The 21,068-nt window shown below is 38.0% G+C and overlaps 2 protein-coding genes across 2 annotated transcripts; one reads left to right on the plus strand and one right to left on the minus strand.

The window, feature by feature from the left end:
* ppiab (peptidylprolyl isomerase Ab (cyclophilin A)) lies at positions 1-4,165 on the plus strand. The gene is made up of 5 exons (XM_038734663.1): positions 1-173; positions 1,598-1,628; positions 3,279-3,367; positions 3,493-3,665; positions 3,749-4,165. Exons 1-5 carry the CDS (start codon positions 105-107, stop codon positions 3,882-3,884), a joined length of 498 nt encoding a protein of 165 aa, XP_038590591.1. The 5' UTR covers positions 1-104; the 3' UTR covers positions 3,885-4,165.
* A 3,880-nt stretch (positions 4,166-8,045) lies between these two features.
* LOC119914241 (dual specificity protein phosphatase 26-like) lies at positions 8,046-20,656 on the minus strand. The gene is made up of 4 exons (XM_038733403.1): positions 19,645-20,656; positions 19,330-19,513; positions 17,154-17,365; positions 8,046-14,618 (listed from the first exon to the last, which is right to left on the minus strand). Exons 2-4 carry the CDS (start codon positions 19,506-19,508, stop codon positions 14,407-14,409), a joined length of 603 nt encoding a protein of 200 aa, XP_038589331.1. The 5' UTR covers positions 19,509-19,513; positions 19,645-20,656; the 3' UTR covers positions 8,046-14,406.
* Between the last annotated feature and the right edge of the window lie 412 nt (positions 20,657-21,068).

A 21,068-nucleotide genomic window follows, 5' to 3' on the forward strand; every position in this document is an offset into this window, starting at 1 on the left:
GACCCACATAAACAGAGACCTAAATAGATCCGTGCATCTGACGCGTTCAGGGATTCATTCAAGTGCGTTTTATTATCTTAAACCTTACAGGCGCGTTTATAAACATGGGAAACCCCCGAGTTTTCTTTGATATCACTATTGATGGAGCTAACGCTGGCAGGATTATAATGGAGGTAAGATAAACATCAGACTTTATATTTGTCACTACTGTTTATTTTAACTACGGTCGTTTTATTAAGGTTAAAAACCCCTTAAGAATGTCTTTTACATCCATCTGTATGATTTGCAAAAGGCCTGCAGCTCTGCAGTGCGTCAACTTCTCTCATGTAGCTTAGGTTTCCATTTTGGTAGCCTTTCAAATATATATATATATATATATAGTGAATAGTGATATAGTATGATTCATTGCATGAATAGATATAATAGCAGTTAAATTATACACAAATCGTCCTGAGTGAAAATATACTGATGGAAACGCCCAGTAGCAGCAGCAGGAGCAGCACAGCTGGTAATAACACATGGGACTGCAGTTATAAAGGGCAGGTCAGGATATAAACCACTGGAGATGCAGCTCATCTGATGTGTTTTTACTCATTAAAGCAATTAGAGTTGAAATGATTAGGCAATTATTTGATTGTTAATAATTTAATCATTGTTTAGTGTTTATATTCCAAACAGCCTCTCAAATGGGAGATGGGAGTTTTGTTTCTTGCCTGTAGGCTATAGCCAAGTGCAATTAGAGCTGCAATGATTAGTCGATTAACTGATTAATCACTTTGAGACCTTCTCTCTCTCTGATTTCAGCTTCTCAAATGTGAATATTTTCTTGTCTCTTTACTCCTCAATGTTAGTACACTGAATATATTTGGTTTGTTGACAAAATCTTGGGCTTTTTTCTTGGGATATTTTTTTCACAATATTCTGGACCCAACAACTAATTGATTAAACGAGAAAATAATCGACAGATTAATCGACAATGAAAATAATCGTTAGTCGCAGCTCTAGTGGGAAATTTGGGGTCTGTTATAATAATACAATAATAATACAAAACCTACTGTCTAGTCTTGCTCTATGGAAAGTGCCATACGTTAACTTCTGTTATGCATTGGCACTATATAAATAAAAGTGTATTGAATATTTACAAATTTCTTTCTTTTCCTTTTCATAAATGACAGTAAACTTAATATCTTTGGATTGTTGGTTGGACAAAACAAAACATTTGAATAAGTCAAATTGGGCTTTGGGAAATTATAAATGACAATGCTCACTATATTCTAACATTTTACAGACTAAAACCTTATTTTTATTATCGATTAATTTGATTAACAGTTGTTGTTTTTTTGATTAATCTGAAATGAAATTAAAATTGCACCCTTAAACACTATATGTCCTGGACAATTAGGGCTTGTTTTGAGGCTTTAGGCGTAAAGTCTGCAGTTGTTGCTGTCTCTGTCAGATTAAATGCTTCAGACATTTGGTTGTCTTCTTACAAAGGTTTATCTTATAATGTGTCTATCTGTTCCAGTCTGTAAATAAAGTGTCAAACTGACAGCCAACTCTGCTGTTTCTTTTTCACTGAATTGTTTGTGTTTTGCAGCTCCGAGCTGATGTGGTCCCAAAGACTGCAGGTAGGTAAACGTTGACAATAAGGAGAAAGCTTTGTAAGTTCACTTCAACATTAACAACAGAGCTTTAGCTCAGTCTTTTTCCACCCACTCAGAATGGATTTATGTTTAGATGAGGAAACTATGCGTCCCCATTAACCGTCAGCTAAGAATTTATTCTGAATATGGGTCGAGCCTGTGGGTGATGCAGGGTGTGAATGCTTTGATCTAAAGAGCTTGAATAGCAAGTTGCAAAACTAAACGGGAGTGTTAACAGTGATACAAGGAGATAAGCTACTAATTCTTTATTAATAAGAAGAAGGATGCAAAATAACTCTTGCTTGCTTGAAATGTCCTGGTGTTGAAAGCTGGCAGTGGTTAACAGCCATATATTGGTTGCTCTGTCCCACCACACTCATGCCACCCCCAACAAGAAAACCTGCATGATGCACTGCTTTGCAGCCATTGTCAGATCTATGACCTCATTTATAGTAAATGGATGCAGGAATAATGTCCAGTATGTTTCCTTTGTGCATACAGTTTCTGTAGTGGCTCAAATACATCTACTGTTTCTGCACTTTAATTGTATATATTTTCTAAAGGTCTGAAACGATTTCGCCGAGGGCCAGATCCACATGTCCAGGGGTCCTTAGGGGGTCAGGGTGCCATCGTATTATTATTACTGTCAATGCAGAATGGTGTGGATTTACTGTGGCAGGAAGCTTTACACAAGAGTCTTGACAGGCTCGGTTCTGCTGCAGTTTTCCAACAAAGAGCAGCATCTGAGAGCACGTCTTTACCCGAGACGCAGAATAACCTTAAACGAGACTGCAAAGCAATGCAAAATAACCACAAAGACATGCTAAATGATCAGAAAGACACAAAAACTATACAGATGCAAATGACTAAAAACGACGTAAAACAATACGAGGGGTGTTGGGCCTTTTGCTTAGGGATGGCTTACTTTAAGTGGCAGAGTTCAAACAGAAAACAGTCCTGACAGGAAGAGGTAAATCCGACAAAAGGCAACGAAAAACTTCACTAACTAAGAAACAAATAATCCAAGCGGGGAAGGAATAAAACTGACGAACCAGCAAGGACAGAAGACATTTTTTTACACAGTCAACGAGCGGGGCAGGACGACAAACAGGTGATACCAATAATGGCAAAAAGGCAAACTTCACAACAAGACAGGGAATCAGACCAAATTGCGGAAACACAAACTGAACAACAAACCCACAGACTAAAGCAAACTAAAAACGTATATGGACACAAATAAGCCAATACACAAGAGCACAACCAAACAAGACAGGAACACGGAACAGACTGACAAAAATAGAATAAACAACTCAGGCAGAGGAAAGACACTAACACAAGGCAGACAGGCAGAATCGTGACATTTACGTACATGTCTGTGCCAAGGGGCCCTTTGTGTCATAATCAGTCCATGTCAGCAGCATTATTACCTTGAGCATGTAAAGCAGTATTATTTTAATATATGATAAAATAAAATTATTCATACAAAAGACATATTGTATTGCGTATTGAGCAGCCGGGCCCGTGACCTCAGGTGGTTTGAGTATGAATCTATTGCTTATTAGTGGAGATAACAACCTCTAACTTATTTTCATATCTTGGTTGAAGTATGTTTAATTAGTCTATCTTTATTTACAGAAAATTTCCGTGCTTTGTGCACCGGAGAGAAAGGTTTTGGCTACAAGGGCTCCACGTTTCACCGTCTCATCCCTAAATTCATGTGCCAGGTACAGTGAAAGCAGGAATTTGTCCTGTTTCCTTGTTTTCACAAATTCAGATTTGACCTAATACATTTTTATTTGTCTTTGCCACATTCGCTGAGTCAACTCAGTTTTTTGTTTTGTTTGTTCAGGGCGGTGACTTTACCAACCACAATGGAACTGGAGGCAAATCCATCTACGGGGAGAAGTTTGCTGATGAGAACTTCCAGTTGAAGCACTCGGGCATGGGCACGCTGTCCATGGCTAATGCCGGGCCCAACACCAACGGATCCCAGTTCTTCATCTGCACAGCTTCAACGGACTGGTGAGCTCCACTCTGACCCGCAAACTGCTGCATTCAGTTTCATGTGTTTGTCTTACATACTAATCGGCTGCTCTCCTCTCCAGGCTGAACGGGAAGCACGTGGTGTTTGGCAATGTTGTGGAGGGCATTGATGTTGTCAAGGCAATGGAGAAGCAAGGCACAAAGAGCGGCACTCCTAAAGCCAAGGTTGTCATCGCCGACTGCGGTGAACTACAATAGTGCGTCAAAGCTTCAGTCCAGCCCGTCGTCCGGTCAGATGTGTCCTTTATGCGTCCACATCCCAGTGAATCTTTGAGATGGTGTTTATCTGCAGCATCAGTAGAAAAACACCCAATGATCCCGCTTTCTCCTAAAAAAAAATGTTAATATGTTTGTCTGCTGTGTTGATATTCTTTGTGGAATATTTTGTACGTCCTAATCTTTCTTTGAGAACCACGTTTGTTAGCAAAAATCTGAATAAAATGATGTTGTTGGTGTAAATAAAGCAACTTGAAAGCTTGCTTTGTGTACTGTACCTCTCATTCATAATCAGACATTTTGTTCTTACCACATAGACTGTATAAAATAAGGACAAACATGGTCTCCGTGATGGCACCTATAGGTTTCTGAGTGAATATGAAGCTCAATGTGTGTGGCTCCCGGCAGCTATGGCCGATCCAAAAATGGGCAAAGAAACTCAGGGTTGGTGGAGCTAGCGGCTAACCACCTGTGGCGGCACCCAACTGTCACTCAAAGCGGCCACACCTTTAATTATGCACAACTTTAAGGCTTTACATAATTCAAAAGGGTGAGTTATATAAAAATTGTGATGACCATTAAAGTTTTGTTGTTGTTAAGTTCCCCATGTCAGATAGTTATAATAAGAGTGTCAAAAAATAATGTTTTATTTAAGTGTAATCATTTAATTAAGTTCTAATATTAAATAAAATTCCAATATTTTGGAGGTTGACAGTGAGTGGGTTTTAAGGTTTGTCTCATTTGTTTCCATTAACTATACTTTAAAAGTGAAATAATACCTAAAATGAAAAAGGTAGAGGTTTGAATTGAGTTTCTTGAGTAGGAAACCGATTGTAAATGAGTGTGTTTGGAGGTTTCTATAATTCACTTCCATTTAAGCTTCAAACAGGGACAACAAATACTTAAAATTTTTAAATCGTCATGTATACTTAACACTTCTTTTAAGTAGGATTCTGAATGCAGCATGTAATGGAGCGATTTTACATCGTAGCATTGGTACTTGGAATAGAACAGCCTTTATTGTCATTGCATTGTTAAAAACATACAGTGAAATATCCTATAAGGTGCCAAAACACAACTGCACATACATTCATCCACACATTTGTTCATTCATGTCCATAAAAATAAATAACAAAATAAATATAGAAGCTAAGATCTACTGTTAAAACTTTTATTTGAAGGTATAATGAGTAGGATTTTCCTAAATAAAATAAAAAACACACAATGTAAAAAAAAAAATCCCTCTCAATCATTAGGCTAATTATATAGACAACCTATAAAAACAGAAATTGTTTTATTTGTAAGCATTTGACGTTTTTAATGTTTAAAATTGGCAGCAAGAATGTCTTTTACATCCGCCCATGTGATCTGCAAAAGGCCAATGTTTTTGTTTTGCAGCTCCGAACTGATGTGGCCCCAAAGACTGCAGGTAGGTGAACTTTGACAATGAGGAGAAAGCTGCACGTTCCCTGCACACAGCATTAACTACAGAGAGCTGCTGCTCTGGCTTTTTCCACACACCCAAAATGGATTCATGTTTGGATGAGGAAACTATGCTTCCCCATTAATCCTCAGCTGAGAGTTTGTTATGAAAATGGGGCGTGGCTGAGTCAGAGTGTGAGAGCCTCAATAACCAGTTGCAGTGCATAAGGAGTGGTACAACTGCTATGATTAATAATATTAGGAGAACTCTTGTTTGCTTTAAAATGTCCTGGTATTGGTAATTTCATGCAACACCGAACAAGAAAACATGCATGATGCATTTACTGACTGACTGGGATTTTGTCCAACACAGCCGTTCATGTTCACATGAATATATTATTAAATTTGGCCCACAAATAAATACTAAAGTTTAGCTGCACTTCAAAGAGATGAAAATGACTACAAAGAGACTCAGATGACCGAAGAGAGATCGAAAAGGCCAATTATTCCACTGAAAATATTCATTAGTTACAGTCCAATACAAAATAGCAACTACACCAGTAACATCCTGCTTTTACATGAATGCATGAGGAATAATAATCAGAGAATATATTATTATAGAATATATATTAGTACAACAGTGACAGGGTATATTTTACTTTTAATACTTTTTCCTGATTATACTTACCTACTTTTGCTTAAGTAACATTTTCAGTGGAGGACAGTTTCATGTGTTTGTCTTACATACTAATCAGCTCCTTTCCTCTCCAGCCTGGACGGGAAGCACGTGGTGTTTGGCAGTGTTGTGGAGGGCTTCGGGACTGTCAAGGCAATGGAGAAGCAAGGCAAACAGGACGGCACTCCTACAGCCAAGGTTGTCATCGCCGACTGTGGTGAACTAAAATAGCTCCAGCCCGTTGTCCGTTCAGATGAGTCCTTTATCGTCCGCATACCAGTGATTCTATGAGATGGTGTATATCTGCAGCATCAGTAGAAAAACACCCAAAGAACCCACTTTCTCCTCAAGAAAATGTCTGTCTTTCTACAAAATCTGAATAAAATGATTTGTGTACATCATGAACACCCACTTTGTTTGTTTTTACTTCATTTTCTGTATTTAAGTGTTTCTATTAATTTATCACGTTAGAATATGGTCAGTGCCAGTGGGATTAAAACAAATTAATGTTTTATCAAGTGTTCAAACGGTAGGTTTTGATATTTTGTATTATTGCAGCTGACATATTTTACCTCTAGAGGTTATTATAGGCATTAACTCCACTCAGGGAAAATACTGTGTCATGTTTTTCATACCACAGAGGTGGTGGAAGAACTACTGAGATTTGTTATTAGTAAAAGTCTCACTGTCACTGAAAATACTCCACTGAAAGTGAAAGTCTTTCACTGAAAATGTTACTTAAGTAAAAGTATGTATTGCATTGCTCATGCATTAATATAAAGCAGGATATTACTTCTGTAGCTGTTGAGCTGGAGCTCATTTTGATCTATTAAGTATCGGACTGCAGCTAATTATTATTTTTATTTTAGATTAATCTGTTGATTATGTTCTCCATTAATTGATTGTTTGGTTTCTAAAAATTCTGAAAATAGAGAGAAACCAGTGCCCAAAGTGACGCCGTCACAATGTTGTTATTGAGTTCAAACCTTAAGATTATTAACAAACATTACAAGTAAAAGGAAAAGCAGCAAATCCTCTCATGTTAGGAGCTGGAACCATCAAATATTTGGTATTTTGCATGGAAAATGACTTAAATGATCATCAAAATAATACATTTTCTCTCAATCGACTTGTCGATTAATCGCTTCAGCTGTACGTGTGTTGGGTACTATGGGTTATTTTTAAAACAGTAAATAAAACAGCAAAATAATTGAAGCAAAAAGTACAATTTTTCCCTCGGAGATATAGTGGAGCAGAAAGTATTAAAAGAAAAACCTCAAGTAGAGTATAAGTACCTTAAAACTGTACTTAAGTACATGTACTTGGTTACACTCCGAGGTGAAGTCGAGATAGACATGGACATGAATCATGACAAGCAGTAAGTTGTTTTATTTGTCTTCTTGCTGTCCAGTCTGGAGACATACACCTGTGGCTTTGCTACAGGAAAACCCCAAAATAATTGGAAAGTATTTGGAAATCACAGACAGATGCACCTACTGTATTTCACAGTTGCTTTCCTTATAATAGAGAAAGGGCTGCTACAAAAATACTCCTGACAAAACACTCTTACCTTAAGTTCTATTAAGTAGCTTCCAGAGCTTTCAATCATATTATGATCTTTATTAATATAACACGTTTCCTAAAAAGTGTACAATGTGCTGCATAACTAAATTAACATTAAGACAAGTGTGAGTATTAGCAAAACATCAGAAAACACCAACAAGTCGTGTAATATGTTTGAAAGCTCCAGAACAGCTACTAAATGGACCTCGTGGTGAGAATGTGTTGTCATCTGCTGTTTATTAAAGATCTTTGAAACTCCTCTTTTAAACCAGCGTGAATGAGAAATCCTTAAAGAGCTCATAAAAAACTATAATTCTATAGGGGTTGGAAAATACTGCTGAAGATCACGTGATCTGTTTGAAAGCTCCAGAAGAGATATTGATTGTACCTTTAAGTGGCGCTGTTTGACTTTTTTCAAGGTCAAGAATGAACTCTCTCTAGCTGAGTTGAATAAAACCATTAAAAAGAATTACAAAAGACAGTTTAAGCTCTGAGAAGTTTTAATTTCTGATTAAGTACAGACTTTATCAAAACAAAGCTTTCAATGCTCAGTGTTATTCACAATAAAAACAGAAAGAAATGTCTAAAAACCAACTTGAAATACACATATTAAGGCATCAACATCTCCTTTGCCAGTTTCTCCTTCAATTCACCTCAAAGAGAGTGATACAAAAATAAATTCAAAAGAATTTCCTATAGAAAGGTCTCTGTAAGAAGATAATACGAGAATATAAACAGGAATTGAGACCAACGAGCAATCACAGCACAGTAAAACCACAAATACAAAACATACAGATCCACTATAGCAAAAGGTTAAAGATCGTAATGGTTAGAGAGACCCCGTCCAGAAAATATCCATGGATAGTTCCCTATTTCAGTGTTTTGTCTGCGTTTTAACTGAGTGGTTTGAGGAACGCTTCTGAAGAAAAGGCAGATTCTGCTGCAACAGGACATCATAGTATTTAACAGAGAGTCGCAGCAAAGGAAGTCTCTGATTTCCTGACACAAAATGTACGGAGAGAGGAGTTTTTAGGGGTTAATTCTGGACTTTGGGAGTAACTTCATGCCTTCACGGTTTAATCCAAATGTTATATAAAATATGGCAATTCAAAATATTGAGCATTTCATTAAAATATCTTTCATGCGATAGGGATTTAGTGGTCTGATGTGGCCCCTCGGGTAATCTAATGGTCCCCAAGTAGCCAGCTATGATGTTATGAAGCTAACAAATTGTCCCTCACAATAGTCATGTCCAGATTGTTTGCTGCTCTGCCTGGTTTTCCAAGGCAAAAATCAAAACCCTCTCGAAAGGAATAGCTCGACATTTAGGAAATATTTACTTTCTTGGCGAGAGTTTGATGAGAAGATCAGCTCTCATGTCTGTGAGAAGGGCGGTTAGCTTATGTCAACATAAGGACTGGAAGCAGGGAGAAAAGCTAGCCTCACTCTCTACAAAGTTTAATAAAAACACTACCAACAACGCCTCTAAAGTGATGGCTCGCCACACCCCCTGAACAGCGATTGTCCAAACAAAACTTAAGAAACTGCGACGAGGCCGCAGCAGGAATGTGTTTGTGGGGCTGTAAGAGTAAGTATACAAAGGGTTTGAAAAGTGGTGTCTGTTTTAAATCCAAAACACTAGAGCAATGGTAGGATTGGATTTAGCTGCAATCGTTAGCATGCACAGCTAACTAGTGAAGCACCTTTAGGCTACTGTGGCTACTTCACAACTTCCAAAGCCAAGGAGCATTAGCTTGCTACATAATAATGTGGGTTTATGTTACAAACCCCTCATTAATGACAATAATACACTGTTACTATTTATTTCCCACCATGTGGAAGACAAGATGCTACATCAGAGGTAACGTTAGCAGCTCTGTCTGCCTTTTTATTTGGTTTGGAGATGTCTACCTTCTCGTCCTCAAAACCTTTTCTCGTTTATTAGTGAAACACATTGTTTGAAAACCAATAAAGCATAAATCTAACCTCTGTGTTGCTTTTCCAAACATGTTTTTTTAAGCATAATTCTTTTTACTTCAGACATGTTAGCTTTAGCCTCAGTCTTTCAGCATTATGTTTGTAGCAATCATATTTAAGACTCTCGTTAAAGGCTTCTTGTTTTAAAATGAATCAGCTGCAGACAAAGGTTCAGCCAACTTATAGAGTTAGCATTAATTAGCTAGTTAGCTTTAGCTGATACCATCTGCTCATTTCTGGCAACAAAGTCTGCGAACACTACTTGCCAAGAAATAGTTAGGGCACGTTTATCTTCATAAACACCTTAATGACATTGTTTGTGTACAGTATGCATTAAACAAACATGAAACAACATGCTAATTAGTGAGCTTTAGAGACATTGACAGACATATTTTTGAATTCTGGACAAAATCAAGCTAGCTGTTCCACCTACTTCCAGTCTTTCTGCAATGCTAAGCTAATCGCCTCGTGGCTCAGCTATAGCTACTTGGCGCAGACACGAGAGTGGAAGAAGGCATCTTCTCATTTAACTCTTGGCAGGAAAACGATTGACCATATTTCCAAAACGTTCAAGCCATAGGCTACTTTAACATCTCCACAAACTGTACAAATTCACCAATCAGCTGTTTATTTACATTTTTCTACATATGAGCCGAGCAAAGGTGCTCACGTATTTTTCTGAGTCTGTCACAAAAAAAAATTGTTTCAGACATGACACTTGAGGTAATAATAACACAAACAAGGGTATTTGAAACGCTGGTTTAAATTTCAGCATCGGATCTTTTAATGTTTTTCACTTGCATGAGAAGACAACTACGCCTCAACCAAGACAAAACAGCGGATTTTGCAGGAGTCGTGTTCAGCACCGAACACTGTACATCCTCCTGTCATCCGGGCAGTTGGTAGCTTTTGCAATGGCACATTAGTGATATTGTCTCCCACTGCTTGTTTAGTTACATATTTTTTTAGAACCATTGGTAGGACTACTCTGGACAGCTAACAGTGACTGTGAAGTTGACGTGAAACACCAGACTGGAAGTTGTTTAATAACCTCAGTAGGGTACCATGTTGTTTCTAAAGCAGCATTCGGACTGGATTTATTTCTCTCGGGTGAGGTGAGATCAGCGATTAGATATCCCGTCCAGAGAATGTACTGTATGTGGGTAAACTGAGATTTTTCCCGCAAAAAAGAGCCACTTGTCCGTTTTTTATCAGCTCAGTTTGAAAATGGAGTTAAATGGAGCAGCCTAAATGTAAATGGCAACACCAATATATAGAGAGCCTTATTCCGTCCCCTTCTGGTGGACCACCATGGGACCTTATTTAAGAAACAATATGTACAATAGTTAACGACAAGAGACAACTAATGTTATGATCCCGTTTTACTTGTGCCTTGAATTACATGTTTGTCAATCTAAAATACAATAGATCTTTTGCCAATCAATAAAGTCGCAGTTTGCTGTAAACTGTTAAAGTGTAAGACTGTGAAAATACGTAACTACAAAGACCACAAACCCAAAAGTCACGTATGTGATGTCATTACTGTTTCTCTCAATGACTGAAGCCAACGTCACTGAAGCTAACGTCAAAGGGCTTCCATGTGTAGATGTTATGAAAGGATCGGGAGTCATTGGATTAAACACATCATGTGAGAAACATCTGTGCGTGGCACCTAGCTAAGCTATCGAGTTAGAAGAAACCAAGAAATGAACGTTAGCTTAGCATTACAGTGCTAACATGTTGGTGCGAGACGTGAGATCATTGAACGCTTTCAAACAAAACTAAATGTTACTTCACAGTTTTACGACAAACTGTGACTTTCTTGAAGGACAAAATTATCTATTAAACTGCCAAACAACATGTGTGTAATTCAGGGCACAATTCAAACTGGATCAAAAGATTAAGTTGTCTCTCGGTAAATAAGGTCGAATGGGGAGAAAAAAATCAAGCCATCAGGAGAGCAAGACCCCGTAAGCTCATCAGATGTAATGTTGTAATGTCAGGTACTGCTGCTCTCTTTATAGCGCTATTTATTTTAGCCTAAACATGTTTAAATTTTGTCAAATTGCTACCATTAAAAGTATGCCGATAAATTGATAAATATTATCAATTTATAATATTTTGATAAATAATATCTTTGGGAAGTGTAGCTCACACTGAATATAATAATGTGTGTGTGTGTATGTAACGTTATGTGTGTTGCAACTTGCTTGCGGTGTCCATGTCTGTGACAGAGCGTATCCTGTAATTTCACGACAGAACAAGTTCAATTACAACAGAGCACAGCGAATATTTCCACACCTCCACCTGTAATATTAATCCAGTCCAAATGGGCTTAAGTCTGTAGTCTACTGGATTAATTTCAGATCATCACACACAAGATATCTAATAAAAAAGGACTGTGGTTATTTGAATTACATTTGACTGAAACAATACATTGGACTTAACACAACGACAGAAATACTATTATAAGATACACTGTATGTTAACAAACGTGTCACAGGTGATAATTGTGTAGAGACTGTGACAACACTGTAATACTGTCATCATCAGGCTACATAACTGTGCTGGTTTAGACCTGGGCTGCAACTAGTGTGTAAGTTGTTCAGAGCACTTAATGACACTTGCTGAATGTAAAAAACGTAAGTCGAGGGAAGACCTGCAAAGACTTAAACTACGGGGAAGAATCACTGAGCAAGATTCTTCTGTCTGAGGGCTGATATCACAGGTTTAACCTCAATTTTTAATTACAAAAGACAGCAGAGCCCATGTGTGGTCAGGGCCAGGTGTGGTCATTTCAGGGCCTCACACATAATCAAGCACGGGGCCTCTTGAATCCTGACCCTGGTCTCTTTAGGCTGGCTGATAAGAACACTGCAGATAATCTCTCATGGTTGTACTGGTGGCACTAGTGGGCTGTGGCGATGCTGTTTGGGCTATTGTTGAGTCCTAAAATCTTATTTTAAGTTCTAACACTGCAGAAAGTCTTTTAGACAAATGCAACAGATCATAAACCAAAAACTCCTGCAAACTGTCGATCACTTGTGCTCCCTTTATTAATAATGTTTTGGTGGATCAGACCCTTTAAAATTCATTTTACCTGATGAGGTCGTAGGTTTGATTTTTAGAGGACACAATTAAGTCAGAAGGTCTTTAAAAAACAACTAATATAAATGTTATATTCTTCATTTCTATAAATTTATATCATCCAGCAAATAATAAATTGATTAAATTGGTTATCATGCTTTCGTATGCAAAACCTGACCTGACACTACCATTTCCAGTGTCAACAATGAACCTGTTTATAACCTGATTTACTACAAAGAGAACTGTTTTTTTTCTGCTAAACAAAAATAATTATTTTATTATTTTATTTTATACCAGAAAATGCAGAGGAGTTGTCGGACTTTTTCAGCCCTCAGTAGTGTCTGCAGGCTTCCGCACAATCTGCACACAGCCCTCAAAAACCTCCACCAAGAACGAAGGGGAGGTTTTATGTAGTGAGCATAGTACCGTAAAAACTGAGCATGTGCATTTTAACATTTTTATCAACTCAGAGTTTCTCCATCAGGATTTTTTGGACTAGACCGCCAAAGAGACAAAGATTAGGGGTTTCAAGCCCCAGTTTATACCCTTACTAATTCTACCTGCTGATGGTCTGAGGGCCGAAACATTCAATGAAGAGAGTACAAGTTACCGACAGACTGTAGGATTTTTTGGGGAAAAAATATCGAGTGAGATGATTTCATCTACTTCCAGAATAATTCAGCTCATTTAAAGATCTTTGAGGAATCATCAGTAATCCGGCACATGCAGTAAAAACGCACCAGAGATTAGACTGAATGACTTGTCAAGGCTTCCTGCAGTGTATTAGCCATCAGCTGCTGATTCTGTTAAGAGTTGTCCAAAAAGCTTTAGTGGCAATAAAACATCAGGATCAAGTTGAGTGGAGTGGTCTGAAGTCTGATTAAAAAGTGGAAGGAGTGGACGAGCTTGTTTCTTTCCAATTGGCAGTTAGCTTGGTCGCTGACGGGACAATAACGTCACATAGTTTACCCGTCTTCATAACTGCAGTTATGCGACATGGGAGGTTAAATAAAATGGTGCAACAACCGTGAAAGACACTCTAGTTTCTGTTCCTCAAAAGGTCTCACCGTCGAGTAGTCTCGCTCACGGTCAAAGGTAGGGCTGGGAAATAAAACGATAATTATCGCGATATATTGTTGCGTTTGTTCTGAACATAAAGAAAAGTTTAAAACCACAATTAACCATCTGGCTTCTTCAGCTTTCACTCAGGAGCAAAAATCAGCCTTTAAACTTGAAAGAAATAATGATTTCACATTTATCCTGATAATTATCGATATCGAATGATATAAAAAAGCTTTGTCATGATAATATATTTGGTTGTAGTTTGCCCCAGTGAGCAAATCCACTGATCCCTGTGATTGCAATGAAATTAATTGATTTTGCCACGAAATGTTGTTTTTAATTCTGGTGTGACCGTGCCTTAGGGATAGAGCGTGCTATACCCCGTACAGATTGTAAATCCCTGTGGGGCAAATTTGTGATCAGTAAAACTAAAGTTAATTCTTCATTTGTGGGCTTAAGAGTTTTCAGTCTTCATGTATGCTTCACTGAAGAGTTGTTTCAGAGGCTTAAACAACATTAACAATATAAAATAAAAAAATAAATAACTTACTGATATTTGAAGATACTGACATCAGATGTCAGTCAAACGCTGCTACACCTGCTGCCAGTCAGAACCCACAGGTTGCTCCTCACTTGGTCCCATTACCTCCCCCAGTGTAACCAGACTAGCTGATACCTCAGGTTGTGTGTGTGTGTGTGTATGTGTTGAGGGGGTTTTCAGCTCTGCGGCGACGTCTTACGGCTCTCTCTCAGGATGCCGTCCAGGCCGTTGAGCTGGCGGAGGAAACCTCGGTTGGGGATGACGCCTCGGTGGTCCTTCACTGTTTTGATGGCTTCCACCAGCGTCAGGTTTTGTCTGATCATCAGGTAGGCCAGCACCAGAGTGGCTGAGCGGCTCACTCCCACCGTGCAGTGGACCAGCACCTTACCTAGACGCACAATATGAACTTTTTAGGATGTTTTCCACATGTGAATATATATTTCTGTTATGTAATTTTCCCATTTTCCTCAACACTAAATATCTTTAAATATATTTGTGTAATATCAATACATCACATGACAATGTGACAACATTGTCACGTGAATGTGAGGAACCTACAGAGAATTATCAACCGAATCTGCAGCTCCTCTCTGCTCTAAAGTGAGTCTCAGCACGTTGTTTATCTGTCCGGCTGCAACTTTACTGTTCTGGGCTTGTATTTATCGAGCTTCTCAGAATTACTCATAAGAACACTGCTAAAGAAGGAAAAATTCTTGGCTCAAAGCTGAGCTTAAAAGTTAGTTATCAAGCATCATAGTCCTAATTTGAGGGACGTGTAGGACTAAATCTTAAGTGTCAGTCTTAGTACTGATTTACGACGCTTTGCTGCTCCGCAAACAGGATTTTGGATGACGATGTCGCCAAGGACCAATCACTGAAGAGATTTCCTTCTTTAAGAATATTCTCAGATAAATTCACATTGAATGGTGAGATTCTTCAGAGGAGTTTATATTCAACACACATTTAACAATAAAGAATTTTCAAGATAATACATTATGATATAGGCCTACACATTAATAAAAGATAAAAAAAGTTTATCTTCATATGAGCGCCATCAATGCGCCTACTGCTCCTGTATTGCCAGCTATTTGCATGAACTGTGTTTGCTTCTGTCGAATTAGGGGGGTGTTGTTGGGAAGTTGATGAAACGTGTGACAATGTGCGTCGTCAAATAAATCAGAAACTTTCTTCCTCTCCTGAAAGATGCATGTCTCTGTCTCCACAGCACCATCACAAGCCCCTACTGGCAGCTCCTAACCACTTGAGAGACCTCTCGAGCTGTCTTAAATAACTGGGAGAGTAAGAGTGATTCTTAGTTTTAAGAAATTTGATAACTTGCATTTATACTTAAGTTTGAAAGTAGGAGTAAATTTAATGAATTCTCAGCACTTAAGACTAAAATGGCACTTTGAGAAGCTTGATAAATACCGGCCCTGGTTTACTCCAGGGCTCTCAAGTCTCACGCATTCACCGTGAGACACATGCATTTCAGCCAGTTCAAACGCCACACCTTGTATTTCTCACGCTAAGAAGTTAAGAGATGACGTCTTCAAAGTTGTCCGTCGCATTGTGTTGTGTGATGGAACTGCACATTTTGGAGTGGCCTTTTATTGTGGCCAGCCTAAGGCCTTTTATTGTGGCCAGCCTGAGGCACACCTGTGCAATACCCATGCTGTCTGATCAGCATCTTGATATGTCACACCTGTGAGGTGGATGGATTATCTCGGCAAAGGAGAAGTGCTCACTAACACAGATTTTGACAGGTTTGTGAACAATATTTGAGAGAAACAGGCCTTTTGTGTTCATAGAGAAAGTCTTAGATCTTTGAGTTCAGCTCATAATGAATGGGGGCAAAAACAAAAGTGTTACTTATAATTTTGTTAAATGTATATCATGAACTTATGTTTACCCTTAACCACAATCTTTTGTTCAGTGTAATTAAGATAAAAGTTTAAATTAATTAAAGTGTTTTTATTTATGTGAGTTTCATCTCTAACAAAGAATCATATTTTTTAAAAGCTTATAGCCAGTAACTAAACCTGTCAAATAATTGTAGTGAAGCAAAAAGGTAGGTCGATTGCTGTTGGAAAGTACAACGACATATATGACCTTTCTTCAAAACAACATCTACAAGTGTTGGCAAGTACCAGATCAGCGACAGAACATTACTTAAGTCATGTGATCCTGTGCTACATCCACAAAACTACATTTTCATTTTAAAACACAGTCCTTTTGCTACGTTTCCGTATGCCGTATAAACTAAAACGATGAATCAGAACACAGAAAAGTTTGAAGACACTGCAGACGCCGTTTTCATGTTAAAACTCCGGGGAAGCGTTTTAGTGCGGACAGATGAAAACGGAGGACTCTAAAGCGATGGCGCAGATCACATTTGGCTTCCTGATTGGCTCTTATCAGTCACGCGAAGCTAGTTTTGTTGTTTTTGCAACTGCGTTTTCAGTCGTTTTAATATAGATGGAGATCATTTCTGATACGCAACTAAAACACTGGTGTGGACGAAGATCGTTTCTGTTTTAAAACTTAAACAAAAACAGAGTAGTGTGGATGCAGCCTCAGACGTGAGGTTTTACATGCGGTAAACGTTGTTACATGGTCATAGTTTGGTTAGATTTAGGCAACTCGGTTTAAGGAACATTGTGGTTTGGATTAAAATCAGTACAAGACATAAGTAACTAGTAGTAAGTTAATATATAAAATGTTATCATTTATGTGCGATTTGGAGGCCAAATTTAGACATTTTTCGTTAACTGTTTGTGAATAAAAATATAATTAATTAGTTATATTTTATGTATTTATGATCTTGTTGTTCTAAACTCTTGGCTACAGATTTGCCAACTTACTCACTTGTTGTTCGAGGGTAAAAAGGATCATGTGTATAAAAGGCATTAAAACACAGACTAACCTCCACTCGTGAGAGCTTTGTGGATGAACTCAGCTGCAGGATAGAAGTTGACGCTCATGTCGAAGGTGGGGGAGTCGTGAGCCTCGATGCCGTGATAGGTGACGTTCATCCCGGCGTAGTACTCGGCTCCACCGCGCCACTTGCTCTGGGCACAGTTGAGGATGTGTGTGATGCCGAGTTTGGCCAGCTCACGCCGGTCTGATGCAATATCCCTACAGAAAAGAGCAGATTTTATACAGTCAGTCACATTTCCACATGTCAGTTTGATAAATATGTTGTATGAAGTAAAAGTGACGAAAACAAACTTCATCGCTCCCATGGGACCTTATTTCAGAATAAATATGTACAGAAGTCAACGTCGTGTTTGTCAGTTTAAAATTGAATTTGTCCGTCAAGAAAGTTTTTCGTAAAACAGTAAAGTAACATTAAATTTTTTGTGAAACCGCTCAATGAACTACATCTTCATACATGTTAGCGCTGTAATACTAATGCCTTGTTCCATGCCGGTCGTAACTGGGAAATTTCCAAGTTCAAAGCGTTTCAGGTGGTACATGATGCCGAAAGTGAATGAAAACCATGGCTGACCGCGACAAACTTGTGTTTCTGTGGCAAGATGATGCAGAGTTAAACCCTCAGCAGTGCACTTGGTGTTAATTAAAAGGATGGCCATTTTATTAAAAACAAGTGATAAATATATGTTACTGTATCCTTCTAGCTGCATCAGTTGGTAATCCTCAAAAGTTGGTGGCTGTATTTCCAAATGTTTTCACATTTCTGGGCATTTTTAACATTTTCCTGAACAACTTTTAGGCAGAGAAGATGACTTTCAGAGATTGTTTACTGTAACCAGCTACCTAACAACATTGACAAAATATTTCTACATCAGTTTACATGCAAAACAAGTTTCACTATTTGATACTAGTATGTATTATTTTAATTTAATACTTTGCCAGGAGCGCGGCATAAATTCATCTTGGTTCCTGCTAGCTAGGTAACTTAGCCACGCTTTTGTACCTGCAGGATGACATCCACCTGTATATTTACTGCTTACTAGCAATTAAATACCTGTTCATATTGTACATACTGTATATGTCACATCCACCCACCTGATGTATATAATACGACTGCATAATTACTGCACAAAAATATTTTTTTATTCCAGCATCCTTTGCACTGTTTCACCACACTTTTATTTTGCTGTCTACAGAAGTTTTTGTTTATGGGTGTGTCTGTTTTTTTGTACACTGTAGTTTGGTTTCCTGTTTGTTTATTTGTTTCGGTGTATGTAAATTGAGAGTAATGAGTCAAATTCCACATACCCGGTGCTTAAAGGTGATTTATGATTCAATAACGTTAGCTTCAGTCACTGAGAGAAACATTTATGACATCACATACGTGACTTTTGGGTTTGTGGTCTTTACAATTACATATTTTCAGCAGTTTTACAACAAACTACGACTTTCTTGACTTTCAGAATTATATTTTAAATTGACAAACATCATGTGTGTAATTCAGGAAACAATTTAAATGGGATCAAAACATTTTTTGTCTATGGCCGTTGACTATTGTACATATTTTTTTTCCAAAAAAGGTCCCATGGTGGGTGAACGGAAGGGGAGGAACTTTCTATATGACAGTGGCAGAAGAGGTATTTAGATCCTTTACTTGATTACAAGTATCAATACAATAATGTAAAAATACTCCATTGCAAACAAAGTATATTAATGTGTCTGAAAACATGTCTGGATATCTTTAACCAACCACATGAAGTATTAAATAATTGTGAATCATGTTGTAGTTACTTAATAAGGGCACACATCCTTCTTATCAGTGGTGAAACGCAACTTTACTTACTTTACTAAAGTACTGTTTTTAGTTTATGCAACTTTATATTTCTTCTCCACTATGTCTCAGAGAGAGATAAAATAGGCCCCTTTTCAGCCCAACTTTAGTTATTAATACAAGATATAACCAATATTAAACAACTGACTAATAAATGATGTTGCATTATTATAAATCAGCTAATAAAATATATTAAAATTAGCTCCGCTTTGAAAGGGGCAAATGATTACTTTTTTGCACATTTACTTAAATAAAAATGTAAATACAGGACTTGTGACAGGTGCCCTGAGTAAAATATGTGAGTACTTCTTGTGTTGCACTGATGTAAACTCACTGGTCTCCAATATAGAGTCGTGGCCACACTTCGTCTGCGTGGTTGCAGGCTGTCTTGCCCGTGTAGAGGAGCCTCTCCAGCTCGGAGACGCTCAGGTTCGGGGAGATGCGCTCGGAGTCCTTTCGGTTCGGAGACCTGGAGCTGCTCCGGGACCGAGAGAACCGGGACATGAACGCCATTTAGTCTGAAAAACATGAGGAGGAAATCACCAATTTCACTCTAATAAATTATTAAAAGCAGTGGACAAAAACGCAAGCCTGGAATAAAACAGAATATTTGACTGTCATCATTTTAGATTATATAACACATATTTACCTGTAGCTTTATTTTGTGGGGGGGAACTCTGCTGGGCTGTGATTGAAGCACCAATCCTGTAAAATGTGAAATAAAAACATGCAGGCCCCGCGTTTCCCGCATGCAACGTGCACATTTGTATATTTATTCACCCGTGTGTTGTTTTATTCCGCTGCTACAGGGCGAGCTGCTCCGCGGCCATGTTGACTCATTTATTTGCTTTGGGAGGAAGGACGCGATGATGATGATGATGATGATGATGATGATGAGCGTCCAGCAGGCATCTTCAGCTTCACCATCTTCTCAACAAGTCCTCATAATAAAGACACGCGCCCCTGTGAACGTGGCTCCCGCCGGTTCTAAAGCGACATTTGGTCTGCGTCCCGCTCGTGCAGCAGAAAGAAAGAGCTTCCACACGCTTCACGCGCGCTGTGTTTCAGATTTCGTGGTTATTTTTATATTTAATTGTTATTGATCTGCTTTATGACGTTGGTGTTTCAGGCATTAGTGTCGTATCGTCGCCATCTGCCGGTCAAACCAGGGAGCTTTATTCATAGTAAATCTCACTGCAAACTACTGTATTCAAGGTCAATTTTGAGGTAATTGTACTTTACTTCAATATTTAATACTACTTTATACTTCTACTCCACTACATCTCAGAGCTTACTACAGCTTCAGTTACTTTGCAGATTCAGTTCATTAATACAAATATAAATCAACTATGATGAAGTATTATTATTGATTAAGTCACCTTGTACATAAAGCAGTTATCTCCACCTTTACCGGCTGTACAGACTGCTTATATTTAATTTCACAGTATTTATTTATTTATTTGACGGGGACAGTGCTCATTAATTAACAGCAAAGTAACTGTAAATGAGCCAGAGTTGTCCTTAGCCAGTTACTCAGAAGTCAACCTGAAATAAAGAATTAAAATGACTTATTCCAGTCAGCACGTTCCACGCACCTTTCTGTCGTCTCGAACAAGCTTTCAAACAACATATAATTCAACATGGTCGAACTTTTACATGAAAAATGCTAACAAAGATGAAATTTACACAACCTGCAGTTGACGGACTTGGTATAAAATAGACAAATAATAATGTTTACATATATTATTAAAGATTGTTTAGTACATTTTTTATTAAAGTATGTTAATAATAGTTTCAAATTAACTTGAAACTTGACAGACTGAAGCAAAATCATCATTTTGAACTGTGGTGTAACACCGATATTCCTCAGGTGTTTTTCCATTATGGGAAACATACAGTGATGCGTCTGACATATAGACAGCGGTGGAAGAAGTATTCAGATCCTTTACTTAAGTAAAAGTACTAAAACCACACGGTGAAAAAATATTCCACTAAAAGTAAAAGTCTTCCAAAAGTAGTATCTAAATATAGATAAAGTATTAATGCAGTAGTGGAAGTAAAGTAAAATGTTCC

The sequence above is a fragment of the Micropterus salmoides genome, unplaced genomic scaffold (assembly GCF_014851395.1).
Source record: "Micropterus salmoides isolate LMB-PRFRI ecotype aquatic unplaced genomic scaffold, ASM1485139v1 Ms_hic_scaffold_20, whole genome shotgun sequence".
NCBI classification, from domain to species: Eukaryota; Metazoa; Chordata; class Actinopteri; order Centrarchiformes; family Centrarchidae; genus Micropterus; species Micropterus salmoides.